Source organism: Amphiura filiformis, chromosome 3, assembly GCF_039555335.1.
Source record: "Amphiura filiformis chromosome 3, Afil_fr2py, whole genome shotgun sequence".
NCBI lineage: Eukaryota > Metazoa > Echinodermata > Ophiuroidea > Amphilepidida > Amphiuridae > Amphiura > Amphiura filiformis.
Window position 1 is genome coordinate 23,417,775 of NC_092630.1, and position 22,010 is coordinate 23,439,784.

General features: G+C 37.9%; 1 protein-coding gene across 1 annotated transcript in view; it reads left to right on the plus strand.

The window, feature by feature from the left end:
• Positions 1-22,010, plus strand: part of LOC140147123 (ATP-binding cassette sub-family C member 9-like) — a 67,556-nt gene that overhangs the window by 25,753 nt on the left and 19,793 nt on the right. Inside the window, exons 10-18 of the mRNA XM_072168901.1 lie at positions 7,663-7,762; positions 8,418-8,602; positions 10,696-10,857; positions 16,092-16,170; positions 16,658-16,763; positions 17,330-17,431; positions 17,847-18,012; positions 18,760-18,897; positions 20,954-21,194. Of these exons, the coding sequence (XP_072025002.1) occupies positions 7,663-7,762; positions 8,418-8,602; positions 10,696-10,857; positions 16,092-16,170; positions 16,658-16,763; positions 17,330-17,431; positions 17,847-18,012; positions 18,760-18,897; positions 20,954-21,194 (1,279 nt within the window). The remainder of the gene's footprint in view (positions 1-7,662; positions 7,763-8,417; positions 8,603-10,695; positions 10,858-16,091; positions 16,171-16,657; positions 16,764-17,329; positions 17,432-17,846; positions 18,013-18,759; positions 18,898-20,953; positions 21,195-22,010) is intronic.

A 22,010-nucleotide genomic window follows, 5' to 3' on the forward strand; every position in this document is an offset into this window, starting at 1 on the left:
GTGTCAAGATCCCTCCTATCCATTTTTTTTTGGATATAAAATTACAGTTCCAAGTGAATAGGCCTACTGACCATTTCGATGAAGATTATATCTAGTACATCATCGTACGTGCATTAAAAAAAAAAAAAAACAACTTTTTCGTTCTTCCTTTTACTACTAGTCAGAATATTTCAAATATAGCACCATTGACCAAGGTCTGCCCACCCCTGCCCTGGTATTTCAGTTCGCAAGCTGATGCATGGGTTTCTGCAACATTTTAGGGATGGTAGGCTAATACCAAAAAGAATTAAGTGTGTGTAGGCCCATGTGATATTTCCAATTCCAGTCAAGGTCGAGCCACGTATAGGCCTCTGCAGAAGTAAATTTGAGCGCAAAATCTAAATTTTTGCCTTTAGCGCTCATGCACGTGAAACCGAGTCGATATGTGCAAGACGTTTGGTGTGTGCGTTGGGGTGTGTGCATGATCAGTGGTGGCCCTATAATCTTTTTGGGGATGGGGGTGCCTAAAATTTACATTATTTTTTTACTTAAAAAGTTATTTTTAGCTTCTTCATTCCATTTGTTTATAAATAAAAGCTCAATTCCATCACCCCTGTTCTTTCAATTCGCAATTTGCAATCTGGTGCATAGGTTTCTGTCCCATTTTAGGCTAATACCGAAAAGAATTAAACATTCCGAGCTAGAGGGTGTGTATAGGCCTATGTGATATCTCTAATTCTATTTTCAAGATCGAGCCACGTTATCGTTATCGTTATAGGCCCAGGGTTCGGTTTTTGCCGGCAAAGTGGCAAAAACCTGGTTTAAACCGGCAAAAACTCACATATAGTCACTCAATATTAAAAAGTGACACAGAAAGCTCATAAACAGTAACACACAACTTTTAATGAATAATTCAACATATTTTTTGTCTCATGAAGTCCTTAAAATAAAAAAGTTTTGAATTTGATACATGCCACATTTCGATTAAATGCACATGAGCAATGAAAACGTATGCCTTTAATATCTTAATATATTGCTTATAATTACAAAATCTGGCCTTTTTACACTTGGGAACTTATTTTTGTAACTTAATGAGATGAAAAAACTGAACTATAAATCACTTTTTTAGTTTTTGCCATTTTTGCCGGCAAAAACTGTTTTTGCCAAGTGGTTAAAACCGCGGTTTTTTCCACCTGCGGCAAAAACCTGCGAACCCTGTGTAGGCCCCTGCAGAAGTAAACATGAGCGCAAAATCAAGATTTTAAACTTTAGCGCCCATGCACGTGAAACCGAGTCGATGTGCAAGACGTTTGGGGTTTTGTAGAAGGTGGGTGTGGGAGGTAATCTTCGTCATATAATTGAAATTGTAGAAATCACATACTTATTTCCTTTTGAGTTGTTTCAGTGGCGTACCGTGGCCGCTCCTACCCCGGGGGCTTAAACAGGAAGCCCCGCTTGCCCAGTTCTCCACAGAAGAACTGACAATACACCTGTTACTTTGATGACAGGCAGAACAGAATTAACATGGATAAATTTTAACCTTGACTAATTCCCCAAGGAACTTGAACCAAAAGTGGGGCTTTCACTTTAAGAAAATTCAATTTTACTGCCCCTTCCTCAACAACACGAAAAGGTTGACACATTTCTTTTTTGGTGGTTTGAAAAAGTGAAGAGCAAATAAAAAAATTATTATTGCCGCTCCTTTTTCCGCCACCCCTTCATTTGCCGCTCCTTCTTTTTGGCCGCCCACTGCTTTTACCCCGGGGGCTGGCGCTCCCAAAGCCCCCCTCCTCCAAAAAAATATGCGCACATGTGTTAATATAATGAAAAATGATGCTTTGTAATTGATTACGAGAAGTGAAAACATACAATGTACCATGAGATGTTCATCGCCATTTTCATCATCATGTTCAATATCCCGTTTGCCCAGGCCCAACTTTTGAAACCTAGGAGTATGCTATGATAGTTTTGTTTTAATTTCATCTCGTCAAATTAAAATCCCTGCAATAAAATGATGACAAAGTATACTTTAAGCTTATAATATTTCTTGATTTTCCGAGCGCTGTTTTTTAATCAACAAAATTAAAAATCGTCCATGATTTTGTATTAGTTACCGTGACAATCCATTGCTGTTAATTTTTGCCGATTTTAATTCCTTTCTGATTTATTCCACGTGCGTATCTTTTGTTTCCCAATCATGCTCAAGATTACGCATGCATGGATCAAGAAATACCACCAAGTTTCATTCACAAATTATAATTTAAACACGGTCCTCTGGCGAGTTTCAAACAATCATGCAATATTGGTGGAAAGTTCCCCTATGAATCTGACCCCAAACTAATCGAACCAATTAGATCACAGTATTAACATGTTGACGACAGCTCCATTCATAAAATGATAATTAGGTGAACGTCTTTCCTACATTGTGATTGGTTGCATTACTTGCAAGTAGGGCAGCAGACATCTACACAAAGGTGCACCGCCACATGTTTCAACCACATTGTTTACAAACTCGATCCCTCGATGAATTCAATGTTGGCACCGTTCCATCAACTGTTGCCATGGTAATTGGTTTTAGAGATGCACCATTAAGATCGAGGAAGGGAGTAGTGCCTGGCTAATATTTTTCTTCTTCAATATTCGCGTTTTATTGTATTTTTATTATAATTGCAGGGGGGGGGGGGGCGGGGCAATATAATTACTTTCCCAGTATGTTATAAATAAACAATCACAAATCACTAAAACGATAAATGATAATAAAAGTAATAAAAAAAATCTGGGCGATTTACCGTGGCGAAAAAACCAAACAAAAAAGATAAAACAAAACAAAACACTTCGCAGACTTTTTCAAGGGGGAGCAAGGCAACTTTAAAGGGGGGGGGCGCTAAAAATCTAATAATTAGTTCACCAGCATCCCACGTGCACGGGAGAGGGCAATACTTCTCATGGGGGCAGCTTCCATCTTGGCTACACCAAAGGATTTTCTTTAGCTGTTACTCATTTTTAGTGGGCGAAATACTGATTCGCTTTATTGTCAATCTCAATCTCAAATAATTATTGTATTTGAGAAATCTTGGGAGATCAAAAAAGTCATCAATACGACCCTTTCTCAACATCAGCAAATAATTAGGGACGCACCATTTAGATTCTCAGGGTGGGGGTAGGAAGTTTTTCAAAAAAAAATTTCTTCCCCGACCCCAACTTCCTACCCCCTCCTGAGTATCAAATGGTGCGTCCCTTACACAGGTGTTTTGGCTGATTGCCAACGATCTATTTTTAGTTTGTTTACGATCTCTCTTGAGTGACTTGTGATTGGATGTTCGTGATACACGCCCCGAACACACCCATCCAAATCGCGCCCGGTCATGCCCGGTCCTGAGTCGACAGCTATCAAATTGCCATAGCCGCATGGTGACCTAGTTTTAACAAAGTATTCTAGCCAGGGGAGAAAATGCAGATTTGCATCTTGAAAAGGGGTATTTTAAAAGAAAAACAGCGATGAATTTTCACAAAATTATGGATGATTGTTATCGTAAATTTAATATATTGTAATAAATATTATAGCATAAAAAAATAAGTATTTCATCTTCATATCATTGTTATCATTGATAATCATCACCATCGTCATCATGATCATCATACCAATTTAGGTATTTTCGTCTCACCTCCATAAATGAGCGAGTTATTGACATTGTTAACCACATCGTCACACTGTACAGGAGCACGGATCGATAGTAATCTAGGCCTCATGCAGGTCAAGTCGGGGGTCAAGTGGGTATACACTTTCTCAGTTTTATTGTTACTACTACTACTTTGTACAACAGTACATGGACATTGATCTCGAAAGATGTGTTTACGGTGTTTTTTTCCTAACCATATCGGCCCCGGGATCGGACCATCAGAGCAGATTGAAGAATATTTATATTCCTGGAACTGGAACTAGGAAGCTTAACGGAAGATGTTTGCTTTAGAACTTGGTAGGACAACTCGCAAGAATTCGACCACGCGCGGTGAAGACGGGATCTTTCCTCCGGGCTTTCCTCCATCCATCCAGACACGATTGAAAGATGCTAGATGGTCATCGTGTGCACGATGGAGGTCTAGATTGGATTGTTCGAGTTGATGACGTTGTCAAATTGTTCGCTGCTGCTGGAATCTGTAAAATTGGAAATAAAATGTGTCAACATGAACATGCAGTCATTTGATCATGGAGGGGAATAAAATCCCGATCATCAATATTCTTATGCATGCATTTAGTGGAATTATACAAAATCTCCAGAGAAATACGTTATACTTTTATAATAATATTTTGAGGAGAAATGTGGATCTTCTAGGCCACAGAAGGCCTAACTTTAAAAAAAATCTTAAAATGAAAACTCAAAAATATCACGAAAGACAAACGAACCCAGGATTAATACGATGATGATGCTGCTCAACAAGATCGAGCATGGTAAGTTCTATATCAAGATTGCAAGAGTACAATCTAGTAATATTTGGCTAGGCCCTATGTAATTTAATATTCATCATATCATCCCGGCATATCATCATTGTGATTTCGAATTTGACTAATTTTAAACGCATATAGGCCTACATCTTTATACTCTGTAATTATATAGACCTATTTTACTTAAAATATTTTCTCACGCTTCATTTTTGTTATCTTCGTTCGGTCGTTTTTAAAAAGAACGATATACTTTTTCCAAAAAATAATCAAAGCATCCAAAAAATAATCAAAGCATCATAGTTAAATCATGTAGGTTATATTCGCCGGCCATGTGAATGTTTAGATTTTCCTAAATATTTAGTTCAATGGCTCGACAAGAAAACAATATTATTTCTGATCTTCCAGGATCCGTTCATGAACCTGTTTGTATTCTTACAAAACTTTGCAATGACTATCATTATTTAAAATTAAATCCCGTGCCCCCCCCGCCTAAAAACAAAACAAAAAACAACAACAAACAAACATTGACAACACAAACTTTCACTGCCCTTGGAAGTCAAATGGTGTATCCGTATCGTGATGTGCATCGAAATTCAACGGTCAGGTGATGCGGTATACAACCATCCCCGTTTCGTCCGTGTCGTGCTGACCAATCGAATCCCGCTGCAATGCCGAATTGATTTGACAACAGCGAGAGTTTCCCGGTTTTTTCCCGGTTTCGAGCTGTTCTGTCGCTATTTCTCGTTTTCCTCCCGCTTATTTCCTGCATTGGTACGGGAATCTCTCACATTCCCCGTTTATATCTCTGTTGTTTCCTTCATTACCTGGTTTTATCATCATTTTACTCGTAGGGCGGTGATAATTTCCCGGAACTTCAGCAAACTCTGACACCGCAGAGGAATATATGGTTTTCCCGGGATGGTTTTACAGTTAGGTATTACCATCTGCAGTAATGTCGGTTTACATTTTGTTTCATACGCATAGGCCAAAACATATTTTATTATCATGCTTGCAGCTCCATCGAAAATAAAACATCTCGCTAATTTAATAACTTCACATCTCATTGAAAAATTATCCGTTCAGTCAGTCTTCAAAAACAGATTCGTATTATAAACTATTGCATACATAATTGCATAGCCACGATTTCGAGTTTTAATATTCCGAATGTCCGACGATCATCATTCACGATCATGTAGGTCTACAAAATTCACATCATAGGCTAACAAGCATAGGCCCTATTATTTATTTGAAATATTATTTACATATCTACGAGAATGTTCATTTCCGATAAGCCTTGTTTAAAAGTTTAAAAAATTAAAATAAACATCGCAAATAATTTTACATCCGATTCTTACACTCAAGGCGTGGTGGCATAACTTTTAACCAGTGAGGCTGCGAAGAAAGAAATCTATTGCGCATGTGTGTTGAATGCACTCTATTTACTTCAGTTTGATTGGTTTAGCCACGCCGGCTCATCAAAGCATGACCCTTTCCCGCCCTGCGCCAAACATTGGAGACAGAGTACCGAGTATAAAATCTAGAAGTTTTTATTTGAGCGACGCTTGATTAAAATGTGTAGGCCTACTCGTCTACCCGAAGGTGCGTTCTTATACTACTTAATAATATTTGAAATAAAATAAAATAGATGTAGGAATTAGCAATAAGCCGATTTAGTAATTGGTTAAGATGCGCCGTGAAAAAATCTGCACCCGATTGTGACTCAGGGGAAATCTCAGAGCCTTCAACATGTTCAACAAAGGGTTTTGGCCGGCTTTTGCGATCTGTTTTGTTATGATTCTCTGTGATTATATTAGTTTATTATTTGCTTTTTATAGTAAAAACACAACGAAAATAACATAAATAAAAAATCTAGAAGCCTCAGTTGAGACTTTAGATACGGAGTTAAACAAATTAACTTGTCCAAAAGCCGGGTCCAAAATAGGATAAAAAAAAACATTCGGCGCGAGTTTATGTTTATAGACCTTTCCGCCTAACGATTTTAATTGGACATGGATTTTCTCGCCTTGCCAAAATGGTGAAAATAAAGAACGGGTATGAATCTGAGACAAATACCCTAGTTTTTCTCAGGTATGAATAAAATACGCACATGAAATTGTAACTTTATTAAATATAGGCCTACTATAAAAAGTTTTTACAGTGATACCATCATGACCATACTGTAAGGCTGGCTACACGTACGTTACGTAACATGACGGGATCGAGAGCAGCAATGTACACATACGACCAAGTTGTGTTTTTCTAACGGTCCACCGTTAGATAAATGCACTTGAGTGCATTGTTGTATATTTAAGATAATGAGCTATGGACTGTAGCTGACTTTCCCGGTTTCCCGCACAGTAAATTCTTTTGTTCTCCACACTTTTTAGATCCTGGTTAAGAACTTGCAGGATACCGGCGGGCACCCGCTAGGAGCCCACCGGGATTCTCGGTAAAATAGTGAAACAGGCATTAATTTTTTTTGATAGGGTACATCCATATCAAAACGATGCACTTGTCGGCTGCTACATGTGGCTCATTTCACATATAGCTAGGAACAAATACCAGACTCATCTCAAGTGGAGGTCACTTCAAATTATCCCCAAGTGACATGGTTATTGAATGTTCTCTGTATTTTAAGCCATGTGACCGTTCCTGGGGATGATTTGAAGTGACCTCCACTTGAAATGAGTCTGGTATTTATTCCCAGTGTTTATGTGAAATGAGACACATGTAGCAGCCGACAAGTGCATCCTTTTGATATGGATGTACACATATGTGGGTTTAGTAATATATTGATTGGGCGGCTTGATTGATTGATTTTATTCACTAATAGATCAATTAGTTATTCATATTCATTTATTGAATTGACTGGTTTGTCAATCAATGAACCATTCATTCAGTAATCAGTTGATAGTATGATCTATCAATCAATCAGTCAGTGGTCTTGATCTCAATCAATAGATCAATCAACCAAGTAACCAGCAACTTAATTGATCAATTAATCAATCAGTGAATCAATCAATCAATCAATCAGTTTTGATATTTCCATCCAGTCTTTCAGCGTATACTCTGTTCTGTCGGGTAATCAATCAATCAATCAATCAGTCAATCAATCAAGCAGTTTTTATATTTCCATTCAGTCTTTCAGCTTATACTCTGTTCTGACGGGTAATCAAGCAATCAATCAATCAGTCAATCAATCAATCAATCAATCAATCAGTTTTCATATTTCCATTCAGTCTTTCAGCTTATACTCTGTTCTGACGGGTAATATCCTGACACCAAACATCGCTTTCTCTACACTTGCTCTCATCAACCAGATAGCACTGCCTATAACAAGTAAGTCGTTCATTTTTACAGCATAGTAAAAAAAGAAACTGTAGAATTAATTTGTATAGGGAAAATAAGGACTTTATTCCATTATGTGACCTATCACATCAAAACAATGCAATTGTGAATCGGTGTTTAGTGTAAGTGGAGGATTTCAGGGTATATCCTAGGTGTAAGATATTCATGAGTTAGACTAGTGTAAAGACTCAATTGAGGTATGAAGCAGCTGACAGAATAAAGCTGTATAATCCTTCAAGAGAAGATTTCTGTTACGGCTAATTCAGTGCAGTTTCACACAAAGGACTAACCAATGTAAGCTGGTGAATATGAAAATTCAGTAACCTCTATTTTTTCAAATGTTTATTAAATAATTAAAGATGATTTTTCAAGATAATTTCTTGAAATGGGTCACTCAACAAAAAGGCAAACCTCATTTTGTATTTTCTATTCATCTTAGGGATGAAATCAAAACTCGACCACCGGTTGACCAGTGGTTATTAGGTGGTTGAGCCATGTTCCATTGTTTAGAACAATAGAAACCGGCTCCAACCGGACGGAACCACCTGGAACCGGCAGTCGACTGCCGGTCGAGTTTTGATTTCATCCCTTATGCATTTCTTCATTTCAATTGTATAAAATTAACCAATTTTTCATTGGTGTCCAGTTATCCCTATGGTGGTGTCCTTCTTTGTGAGTGGTCACATCAGTACGCAACGCTTACGCAAATTCCTCCTCGCCAAAGAAATCAATCCTGAAGATGGCGGACGAGCACTAAAACATGACGATGATGAAGATGATTTTGAAAATGGAAAAGAGACATGTGTTGATGAAACACCGTCCACAATGGAGGTAAGCATGCAGAAAGAATGTGTATGTGTCAGGAAACATGTGCAAAATGTGCCCGCGTCACGTGTGGCAATTTAACTACACATGGACAAGGACCATTTTAATAAATGATCATAAATCACACGTGACAGGACCTTGAAAATAATTCTATACAAAAATAATTAATTTGTCTATGTAAAAACCACGGCGACAACTCTCTAGTCCGAAGGTTCCCTAGTCCAAAGGCTCCTCAGTCCGAAGGTTCATTAGTCTAAACACGTAATTTACCATTCCCTAGTCCGAATTCTGAAAAAGGTTCGCTGGTCCGAATATCGGGTTCTCTATAGTAGGAATTCCAATTGAATGAACGCAGCTTTCAGCAGCTGTACTCGATCCAACCGCGATCGTATATCGCGTATTTCAAATTACAACACGAACGCACGACCTTGGATACAATGCTAACCAATCACGAGTGCGTTGCCATGGTTGAATTCACTTCTGCGTTACTCACGCACAGTGGCTGCACGCTGGCGTACATCGCGCGGTGTACGAAAGGGTTCGTCACGCTATTGAAAGCTGCGTTCATTCAATTGGAATTCCCACTATAGTCTGAGGGTTCACTATTCCAAATAATAAGTAAGGTACTCTAGTCTGAATATAACCATAAACCTAACCCTTATTCTTTATTCGGACTAGAGAACCTTCGGATTAGAGAACTTAATTTGGTTTTCGGACTAGAGACCCTTCGGACTAGTGATCCTTTGGACCAGAGTGAAGTCACGAAAACTACAACAAATAGACATGACATGTTTTGAAATTTGAAAGCTTATATTTTTCTTTTTATTTGAACTCATTCTTTACAGTGCTTGGTGCTACGTTGTATGTAATATGCATTAGAAATTGTTAATACATGAAATTATAGGTTGCACGGTGGTCAGTGGCAGCACTATGGGGGTGGAGAAGGGGAACATCCCCCCAAATATTTTTCTTGTCTCCCAGTAAAGACCCAAAATTACAAAAATTTTCACTTTTTGTAGCCTCAAGTGGTTGATTTTCCCCCCTGAAATTCACTTCCCCCCAAAAAAAATACATGGCCTGCCACTGACAGTGGTCCTTATTTTGATGTTACAAAATTACTGTATTTTATTTCAATTTCCAAATGTCACATGAAATACGCAGAATGACATTTCCCTAGTATGCGGTCTTTTACAAAAATGAACTTTCAAAATATTTTTGGACTAATTCTTGAATCTAGGTGTCTAAAGCATGTTGTTGTTGTTATTGGTGTTTTTTGTGTGTTCATTTGCAAAGTTTTAACGCGAGTACTGCCTTGAATCTTATGCTGGTTTCATACTTTCCTGCCGCTTTGCCACTCTGAAGATGATTTTATTTCACTTCGCAGACGCACCAGAAACGCTAGCGGTGACCAGCAGCAAGCCGATATATCGATCACTCCACCGCTTTGCCACGGCGGCAATACCGCTGGGAGTTGAGTTCAAGTCAACTTCCAGCAGTGCTGCTCTGACATATGTGAACAAAATATGACTTTGGCGCGGTGCTGAGTGGCTTTAATGCCGCTGCCGCTCAGCGGTGTGCCGCTCCGCTTGCAGACAAATGCAAGCGGCATGAAGAAGCGTCACACCGCTCAGCGGCAAGCGGCAAAAAGTATGAAACCAGCATAAGTATCTAAAATATGTTTTTCTTGTTGTTATTGTTGATTCCATTTGACAAGTGTTATTCATTTGCAAAGTTTTAGCACAAGGAGGGGGAGGATGTTGTTTGTCATTTGCACAGTTTTATCACAGTTACTGCTTTGAATCAAAGTATCTAAAACACAATTTTGTTACTTGTTTTTTTGGGAGGGGGAGAATGTTGTTTTTCATTTGCACAGTTTTATCACTGTTACTGCCTAACCTTACTTATTCAAGTCTGTTAGAATGCAACTAAATTATACAAGTTTATTTTACTCTTAAATGATGCAAGAAAATCATATATTACAAAACAAAGAATAGCAGCTATAGAGGCTGTGGAAAAAACTCACCAGGATCTCAGCAAGCCAAGTATTGTAACTGAAGATTTGAACCACATGGTATGTTGCACAATTTTTGTACCTCTAGGTGATGTCCGAGTCTAGTTTTCAACAGGCCAGGCATCAAAGAGTAATCGCCAGTGAAGATGCAGCGCTCTTGATGGCCAATCAAGAAATACCGAATTATACCAAGGAGGAGTCGTCAAGAGAACGCACACAGTCAAATTTGCCTCCAGAGCTAGCTACAAAGGTTTTTGTTTTGAATGATTTTTGCACTCATTATTATATTAACAAGCTGATGTGCTCATTGTCATCAACATACATGTAGCATTAACATGTGCTTTACACTATTCAATATGTGACGGGATCTAGTGTAGAAATTCCAATTGAATGAACACAGCCTGACATAGCGTGACCACCTTTTGCTTACACTGCGTGATGTGCGCTGGGGTGTGCGTGCATAACATGGAAGTGAATCCAACCATGCCAATGCACTTGTGATTGGTTAGTATTGTATCCAAGGAAATATGCGATATACAACTGCGATTGGATCGAGTACAACTGTTGAAAGCTGTGTTCATTCAATTGAAATTCCTAGTATAGTGCAGTAGCATGGCTAAAGATGCTAATAAGGGTATTAATTGCATAATTCCATTTGAAACCACACCCGTTCCAGGAACATTCAACCAAATTCAACAGTTTACATTATTCCAGATCCAACCATTTCCATCATCCTTTAACCCTTTGAGAACTACCTGCCGATTGGCCGAAAAGAGGTTTTCACTATTACTTGGACCAATCAGCAATATTGTTAGAATAATTTCACCATGCAAAAAAATTAGGGTGAATTATTTGCAAAGCTCCATTCTGATTGGTGATTAAAATGAAGATAGTGCTCAGGGGATTAAAGCCATAATATATCATCTTATAATACAAAATTGGTCAATTTTTTTCAAATCTGATTTTTTGGCATATTTGTAATTTTTACACATATCCCAACTTGCACCTGAATGGAATCGGTCAAATGTGTTGTCTTTGAAGGTGAACAGAGCAAAGTCATAATTTTTGTATTATGACTTTATGTCCTCCCATAGAACTGCATGTTAAATGGCCAAAATAACCAGAGGGATTTCTTTCACGTTACCTTGTTATTTCAGCTTAAAATGGACAGCAACCCTTCCTAGCAGGTATTACTAATATTATTTCAACATTTTGAATAAAGAATTTCAAAATTATTAGAAATTGTACATTATGGCTTTAAAGTGGAAAAGGTGTTGACAATTTTGGAATTGCAAACAGAATAATCTAATTTTATGGCAAATTTTGCAAACTTCAACTTGATTTTGTAAATTTCAATAGTTTTCAACTGCTATTTAACACAAAACTAGCACACATTTCCAGCTGAATTGTACATAAGGTGCCAACTGGAATTAAGATGCCAGTGAAATTTTCGAGGGTGGGAGAGGGGGGATAAATGTAAAGACCCATTATTATTATATATTTTTTTAAATTATTATTATTAGCAGTAGCAGGCTATATTAATGCGCATGTTGATGACAGGGTTCCCGCAGTCCTTGAGAGTCTAATTTGAAAACACCTTTTCAAGGCCTTGAATGTTCAGGAAATTTGCACAAAATCCTTGAAAGTCCTTGAAAATTGGAATTTTACCTTAAGTATAATTTAGACAAAATTTGGGGAGTGGAGAGGAGCTGACACTTTTGTTAATATGTGCCGCATGGAGAGTTGCATCATGATTTTTGTGTTGTGGTAAGTCCTTGAAAATCATGCTTTTGGACCTTGAAAGTCCTTGAAAAATCCTTGAATTTTAAAGGCTTCTAGGTGCAGGAACCCTGTGATGATGATACTAAGTAAATATATAGTTGCCTCCTTCAGCTTAGTAGATCAATTAGATCTTGTCACATATTTGATACGATTCCTACAAAATGGTTTTTTTTATAGTACTCAATGCCATATTTTCTTTTCCATACTTTTAATTTTCAGCAACATACCCCTATTAGTTATTGGCTCTAACCATATTGCAAAAGCTGATACAGGGGCAAAATTTCTTGCTTGGTACCAATTAGGTTTATTTTGTTTTATGCTCATAGAATTGACAATTTCTAACCATTTTTATTATCATAATTAATGATATCATTACTAATTATATTTGTTTCCATGATTCAATATGCAGGCTGTATCAAAATGATTGTTACTCAGCAGATACCACAGAATTCCGTCTACAAGCATATATGCCTCTGAACGAGGTATTTTTTTGACGAAAGAGACGAAACTTACCTCCACAAACACATTACAATAGATTGGTCTTACATGCAATGATATGTGAATAACGTTTTTTGTGGAGAGTGTCTGCCTCTTGTCTCTTTCGTCAAAGAACACTCGTTTAGAGGCATATATGCTTGTAGACAAGGTTTTACGGTGTTATGCCTGATAAGATTTGCATATCAAAAAGCATGTAAGATATGTACCCAATTTGTAGATTTAAGCTGTTATATATCAATAAAGGGGGATGGCCCGGTTCAACTATATAAAGTTTTGAATCCCCATCTGTGAAGTTCACACCAGTGTGTCAATTTATTTTGAAATGAATTTGTAATTTTTTAGCCCCATGGAAACACTTTGTATTTAATTAATTGGTTGACCTTTCCATTCATATCATTCAAACTAGATATCTTTGAGCCCTGAAATTTCACAGAGTGAATGAGAAAACTAGTATATTTCTTCTGATACCAAAATTTACATAATTTCCGGGAAATCTGGGGTTCTGGGGATGAGGCTATTAGCAATTATACGCCGTAGAAGTGACATAGTTAATCGGATTAACTACCATAACAATAGATGAATACAATTTTGACTATACCGCCCTGCACTAGAACATTCACACGGTACCGATGCATTGAACCATAGATGCCAAAGAAAGGCTGATCACTCGCACCTGTAAGATAAGTATCTTTGAAAAGAGCGGTATTGTATTCAATCTATGTTTGCTGACATACACAGGTGATGAGTGCTACCTGCTTGTAGTGCAGGGCGGTCTATTCAAAAATTGTATTCATCTATTGCTATGGTATTTAATCCGATTATGACGTCTCTTCTACGGCGTATACCCCTGGAGAGGATCCAATGTTGCATTTGAAAGAAACAGGCATTTCAATAAGCAGTAAATGTGATCTAACAAACTTAACAATCATTTGATACAGCCTGTATGTTAGTTATTCATTGTGTGCAGTCATGTTCACCATTCATACGATACGCATGTTCACATGACAAATATATCATAAAAAAGAAAAAGAGCATTATTATGGATGCACACTATTTCCATAATTTCTTGATTGCACACTTGTTAATAATGCTTGTCCATAAAGTGTGCAATCAAGGGAATAATTCTGGTATACCCTGTGCACAAGTATAGCCCTTAGCCTAATCCTAACCCTAATGCCAACCCTAACCCTAAAAAATAGGGTGTGCAGGGTAAACCAGAATTGTATTGAAAACACATGGTGCGCAGGGTAAACCAGAATTGTACATTATTATGTTTTGATGGATCCAAGTTGTGATAATATTGGATCCAAAACATAATAATGATAAAATTGGATGCTTTACGCCCAATATTTATTGGTTGAGCTATGAGTTGTAAAATATTGGACTCGACTACGTCTCGTCCAATATTTTAAAACTCATACATGTAGCTCGACCAATAAATATGGGCTCAACCGATCCAATTTTATATCAGTAGCGAGGCGATTACCGTAAAAACTCGATAGTTAGCATATGTGCTTAACTATCGAGCGCTTTTGAAAACATGAAATTGTACCATAGTCCGGCACTTTACCAATTGAGCTTATGTGGTTGAGACACAAATTTGCCGGTTTACTTGTTTGTATATAACTATGTGTATCAATGATTTGCTCAAAACCCTTTACAATTTTGTGGATGGGGCTCTTCATGTTTGCATGCTTTAAAAGCACTCGATAGTAAGCACATATGCTAACTATCGAGTTTTTACTGTATGTAGGAAATAATGTTTCTGTATTGAAATAATAAAGCTCTGAACCAGCCGAGTGTCTTGTCCTGGAGGACAAAATAAGTGTGAATTTGGAAGCCATGCTTAACATACTTGATCAATAATATGATGACAGCTAAAATGCTCTAAAAAGTGGTAATTTTCGCAAGCTTGCACCTAAAATGCACATAACAAATACGACATCCATGTACATTTTGCACTGTAACTCAAATAATCATACAAATCATCAAAATCTAATGATAATGTGTGTTAGTATGTATGTGTGTATCAAAGCCATGTTATAACATTTGCTGAGGAGGACGCCCTCAATATTTTTCAAAATTCTTTTTTTACACAATTATATTGTACCTTATTAAACCAATATACCCTGCAAAAATCAAGACTCTAGGTGCTGTAGTTTTGTTAAAATCCGAGATTTTGAATAAAACGCAGGAACCGTTGTTTTATTATTATGATGGAATTATTAATCGAACGCATACACAATGTTCATAACACACAGTACGTACATGGCATGTGGGACGGTCATCTACACAAAGGGTCGTACCATAAAATGACCGAAGCAGTGATGTATTGGCAACATCGGCACTGGTAGTAAATTCCAATTTTCTTTGCTTTGCCTTAGCTGTTCGGCTCAAAAATAAAAGGGGATATATCTGACAGCAAAAGCTAACATTTTATGGCAAAGAAATGCTAATCTATTTTGTATGATGTTATAATATGGCTTTAACATACTTTGCAAGAGATAAGATAGTCAGCAACCTAATAAGGCTTTAAAAAAATAAGTTGACTCGCAATCCAAATACGGCAGCCAGCGCTTGCGCAGTTTGTTTGACGCACATTACGGTGCGGTGGTTACTAAAATTTACTTTCAAACAATTACGCATTTTGAGATATTAATGACCCCGATTTGCGTTCGCCTTTTTACAAATAACAAAATATGATTGGATCGCGCGCAGCGTGTATATTCATGTGGTTATGAATCCTTTTTGGATCCCGATTACCCTTCCGCCAAGACAAACTGGCCCCTCGTAACAACTAGTTGCTAGTTGGATGGTTAAAGCGCATGCAAAGTGCTTAGCTTAATAATGATTTGTATCCAAGTTCAATAACATGTACTAACCATACAATATTTTCATTTTTCTAAATATGTACTTTTATATACTTTCGACCAATAATATAGCAGTTATGACACCCAAAAAATTACATAATGTAAGGGATAAGACCACCCTTAGGGGAAACACTTGTTACATTCAAATGCACATTTCTGTTGGATAATTATTTGGTACTACAATTACAGTGTAATGGTTCACTAATGTCAAGCACAGGTAACATTGTATGATGACTGAGTTTTTAAAATTGATTGATCTATTACATGCCATATTATTAACATTATGGTGGGTGTTTGTCTGTGTGTTTGTCAATATGTTTATTTTTTATTGTAGATCACCTATGGTGATTACACCTGGGATCCCTCTGCATCCACGCCTGTATTATGTGATATCAATGTACAGATTCCTACCGGTGAGTAGATAGATAAATATCTGCATTTTATAGCACCTTTACAATTTCTTCACATTTATTCCTCTGCCACTAGGATGTATCACACCATGTGGCTAATAACAACTGTGCTGGTATGACTACCCCTAACAGCTCCCCATTGCACACCTGGGTGGAGTGAAGCATGTAGGATTAAGTGCTTTTAGTAAGTTGTGAGATGTGTCTGAGAAGTTTACCAAAGAGAGCAATGTCTATTCACATCCAGGATCTCCTACTGGACCCATTGCAAGTCTACTTGCATTTATCTATGTTGCAGGCTTATGTTACTTTGCGATCATGGATCGATACTGTCAATATTACTAGTAATAAACTATATACTATGTAAGATAGGGGAAACAAAATTTGATTCTTCAAATGTTGTTTCTAAATTTACTATTGATGTGGGTGCCTGCACAAATATGTGTGTAAATAAGAAATAACTATAATTTGTTGCATTTCCATCTGTGTCTAGGTAAATTAACACTGATAGTAGGCAAAGTAGGCAGTGGCAAGTCATCTCTGTTGTCTGCATGCCTGGGGGAAATGACTAGAAAAAGTGGCACCATTAGGTGGAATAAGTAAGTATGATAATAAATAGGCTTGCTACATTGTTACAGTGACACTTTCCAAGCGCTTCATAGGTAAAATCTTTCTAGGGGGCAAAAATTAGGTGTTCATACATACTTGCTATGTAACAGCGTGCATGATTGGTGAAGAGCCGGGCATAATCAATGTCCCGCTTTCCGGTCATAAATAAGCCGTGTTAGAATCCATGTACGATCGCGAGTCGGACATACGCACTTGATGCTCGCGAGCTATTTACACAAAGCGCAAGTGATGTACGCGATGTTCGCGTGCATCTGAACACGATGAACTGAAACATTTTCTCTCAATTGAAACTTTTAAAAAGGAAAAAGAAATGGTAGTTTTTAGGCTAAAATGATTGTTTTCTTTTAGTCGTTTAGTCATGAAAATATATGAATGAACCCCTAATTCATTCCTATATTTTCATGACTAAACGGTTGTTTATGCCTGAGGGGCCGCTTGGAGCCATGTCTGTATTAAGATTACCTACTGCCCACAGAAAGATTGGCTACTGAACTGATCCTAATTAATCCAAATTATTGTGATTGTCTATACACAGCCATGTCAGCCCTAAGATTGCCTACTGTCCACAGAAAGCTTGGCTACTGAATCGATCCCTAGAAAAGAATGTTACATTTAACCAAGAAAAGGATGAAACCAGGTAAGTGGGTGAAAGGAGAAATAATTGCTTAACTCTAACGCCCCAGGCATATTTTGGCAAGGGAGAATGAAAGAATGAAGGATGAAAGAAAGAAGAAGAGAAAACTTTTTTTCTTGGTTGCGGTTTTGAACCAGGGACCTCGGGTGCCAGATACCTGCAAGGCCACACCTTGCCATGGGGTCTACCATGGCCGCCCAAGCTTTCCGTGCCCATTGCATGATGATACAATCGCATCATGACGGATATCCGCGCTTGCAGATGCTTTGTGAATTGATTTTTTTATGTTTGATATGGTTAGAGTTAATGAATCACGACAAGTGTAAACTTTCTTTTCGTGCAGTGTTTATTTGTAGCATGTCAAACCCTTTTCATCTATGATTTATTCATTCACTTACTTTTGTCTGATTTGATATAGGTACCGGGAAGTGATTGATTCCTGTGCATTACAGCCTGATATAGATATCCTCCCTGATGGAGACCAGTCAATGATCGGAGAAAAGGGCATTAACCTTAGCGGAGGTCAGAAACAACGAGTCAGCATGGCTAGGGCCATATACAGCGATTCTGAAGTGGTTATTTTGGTAAGCAGATAATAATTTAATTCACTTTCTGTAAGCTTCTTCCAAAGGGTATATACATCCTGGTTTTACTCTCTTTAGAATTTTGGTGTGTAATGAAGTATTTTTTCTTCCATAAATGGCTCTATTGTTTTTTAAATCACCCTAAATCTCATTTTCACTGAGTCAGAATTGTGCAACACAGCCTGAACACTAGTATACACACACACATGGTATATATGCGTGCCTATTTTATCTTTTATAATCAGTGAGTTTGTAAACTGTTCGTTATCAAAACGGAAGTGGTGATGCTTTTGGAAATTGGCAGTTTTGCATCATTCACCAGATTACTCTGCACATGACCTCATTTTTTCATCTTTGTAAGTCCAAAAATGAAGAAAACATAAACGTTGCTAAGATTTGACATAGAATTATATTTTTTTCTTTCCACATGCTGTGAATACCCCTACTTATTCACTCGTAGTATGGAGTTCAGATTAAAGTTGGAAGAACAGTGCTCTTTATGATCATTAAAAAATTCAAATACAGTGGAAACTCATTAACACGGAGTTGTGCGGAATTCAAATTTTACTTCTTGTTATCAGGAGTTTGTGTTATCCAGTTGGAGAAAAAAAAGTCACTGACTTCTTCTTCAGTTGCTTGGGAATGTAAAACATACTTCTTGTTATCGAGAACTTTGTGTTAACGAGTTGCCACTGTATATGGTTACTTTGAGTGTTTATTAAAAATTCAAATATATGGTTATTACAGGATGATCCGTTGTCAGCACTTGATGTTCATGTGGGTCGGCATGTCTTTCATGAAGCCATTATGGGACGACTCGTTAAGGAAAGCAGGACTGTGATACTTGTTTCTCATCAACTACAATATATGCAATATGCTGACAAGGTAAGAAATTTGGTTGTTTGTTTGTGTCCTGTTTATTTATTTGTTTGTTTGTTAGTGTCCACATTTGCTTCTTGTAACCAGTGTTGCCAAAAATTTTCAGTGCCAAGTCGCGGCACATTGGCTCGCCAAGGCGCGTTAAAGGAGTCTCAAGTAGCCCAATTTTTAAACTTCCAAAAAAGCACCCAATACTGGATATTTGGGCGGATATACCTGCATTTAGAATGCAAATCACCCAATTGGGCGGAAAAGCACTTGACTTAAAAATCTCCCGTAATCTGGAAATTACGGACCAATCAAATAAATAGTCACAAAACCCTTTGTAATTGCAATTCGGAGCTTCAAAACTCAAAACCTTTATAAATTGGCTAAATTGAAAGCAATGAAAGGAAAATACATCAAACTGCTGCCGCGGCCTGACTTTTGCAAAGTACCCCAATTTTAGGCAAGTGGCGGCACAGTTATTTGAGTAGCAGCAAGTAATCGCCAAGTAGCCCAATTGTGCACATATAAAGCGGCGTTGGCATCAATGCTTCTAACATTTGTACAATGTGGAAATATGCTTCAGCCGGGTAGAAATATGCCATTGAAAAGAAAACATTGATGGGAAATATTTAGTTGTTTTACTATACACAGAAACTAACAGTGACATACTGTGATTGTACAGTTACCCGTATGTCTTCACGTACTCACTTAAAATGTATGCATGTTACACTCACCTATTCATACATGTGCCCACAAACCAAAGATGTTTTACTTTAGTAAAGCCTAGATACGCTCATGCGTATACTGATGCACGGCAGTAAACGTAACCATTCCGGCTAAAATCCAGAAATGATGTCATTTGTTCTGGTGCTGCCACTTCTGAGTAACGCGGGAGAAGAACACGCCTTTTGCAAACAAAATGGCCGACAAGTCCCGCCCCTTTCCAGCGAAAATACAGCTTATTTAGCCAATGTGAACATGGGGTCATCGCCAGAAATATTTTCCTATCATATTGGACTAACACGTCAGCTATATGGTATTTCACGATATAACAGTAATAAAAAGAAAACTGCAAACGTTTGTTCGTCAGATTTTTGACGAAGTGACCAGCTCTAAATGACGTCACTATGTAAACAACAATTAATTAGGTAAACCCAAATATGGAAACCTCCAAAACTATGCAAATTAGGTGTTCGACGAATCAGAATACGATCAGCCCACCTCCAAAATTATGCAAATGAGTTGAGGCGGTTACGTGAACATGTTCACTAATGCGACTCTTGTGTATACCGACCTCTGTGCCACAAACACACACACCCCTGCCAACTCCACACCTTAGGCCCACAATTGGGCTACTTGGCGATCACTTGCCACTACTCAATAAAGCATGCCGCTACTTGCCTAAAATTGGGCTACTTTTGCCAGTGTCAGGCCGCGGCAGTAATTTGATGTATTTCTTTCCAATTTAGCCGATTTATAAAAGTTTTGAGTCTCTAAAGCTCCAAATTGTAATTACAATGGGTTTGGTAACCATTTATTGATCGGTCAGTAACTTCCGAGTAAGTACCGGAAGTTTTAAAGTCATGTGCTTTTCCGCCCAATTGGGTGATTTGCATTCTAAATTCAGGTAAATCCACCCAAGTATCCGGTATTGGGGCGCTTTTTTGAAAGTTAAAAAAAATTGGGCTACTTGTGAATCCTTTACCGCTGCCTGGCGAGTCAATGTACCACGCATTGGCGCTGAAAAGTTTTGGCAACACTGAACACACATACATGTTCTCACATACAAATAGGCATACATGCATACAGGCACCTGTAATTGCTCCTGTAAGTGCACCCCAACATAACACACAATCACCAAGGGTGTGATTCTTTAGGTGACCAAAATTTACACAATTTTATTGATTTTCAGTCTGTTTTGGGGTAGTTTTTTTTTGCCCAATTTTACACTGTTTTTCAAGATTCTCATAGATATACACAAATTTCTGGAATCCTGAGTATAACAAAATATTGAATTTGACAGATTCAAAACTTTACATTCGAAGAGTAAGATTTGTATTTTACATTGATTTAGGTTATTAACATGACGGCAGGATTCATAACATGTCAAGGGACCCCAGAAGAAGTAGCTAAGAGTGACCCTGAACTGGCAGAGACATGGAAACAAGCCTTGGAGCACATTGAAGAAGTCTCCAAATCAGGGACAGATGAAGAGGAGGAGGAGAGTGTGGAGGAGGAGAGGAGACACCTGGCAGCTCTATGTATATCTAACCCAGAGATAAGACATGCTAAAGATGAAAAAGTTGAAAATGCTGGTGAGTTGCTTTAGTGAACAGCGAGTCCTTTTTTTCAAAAGAAGAGTTTTAACAGTTTCAGTACCTTTATGACCCAATAGTTTTTACATTTGTTTTAGGCTGGATTATGTAGCAAAATTTGGCTTATATTATGATGGTAAAGACTGTCCATATCATGGACGAAAAAGATAACAGACCGCGTACAAGCAGTCAAAGTCTCAGCATCACCCGATAATGAGGGCCGATTGTTACATGAAATGTGACAGCCAAAACCGCTACGCATTTACCGCATATTTTTACGGTCTATCGTGTAATCGCAAAGGCACGCAATGCTCTACCGCGTATACGCGAAGGCACGCACCGCTGGCATGATTGTTAGACACGGCACGGTCAAACAATGCACAGGGACTTTGACTGTTGATACATGGTCTGTAGTAGTCTGTGGTCCATATGACATCATCATCCATACAAGTTTACATACAACAACCCCATTTCTGTGTTTGAAGTGTGAACGGCGCCATATTGGTAGACCCAGGGTTGCCAAAACTGTGATTTGGTAGCCCAATTGGGCAACTTTTGAAGATTTTACCCGCGACTTATGACAATTTCCTGTCCCATAGAAATCAATGGTTAAGAATTGGGTCACTTTTCGATTATTTGACCCACGATTCGGGCTGACATTTTTTGGCAACCCTGGGTAGACAGCTGATGAACCTTTGCTGAAAACTATAGACAGTGCATGACTTGAGGTTATTGTACAGAATTCTGATTGTTTTGGTATGACAGAATACATTGCCATGTATGGCTTATGCATAAGGCTCATCAACACAATACAGG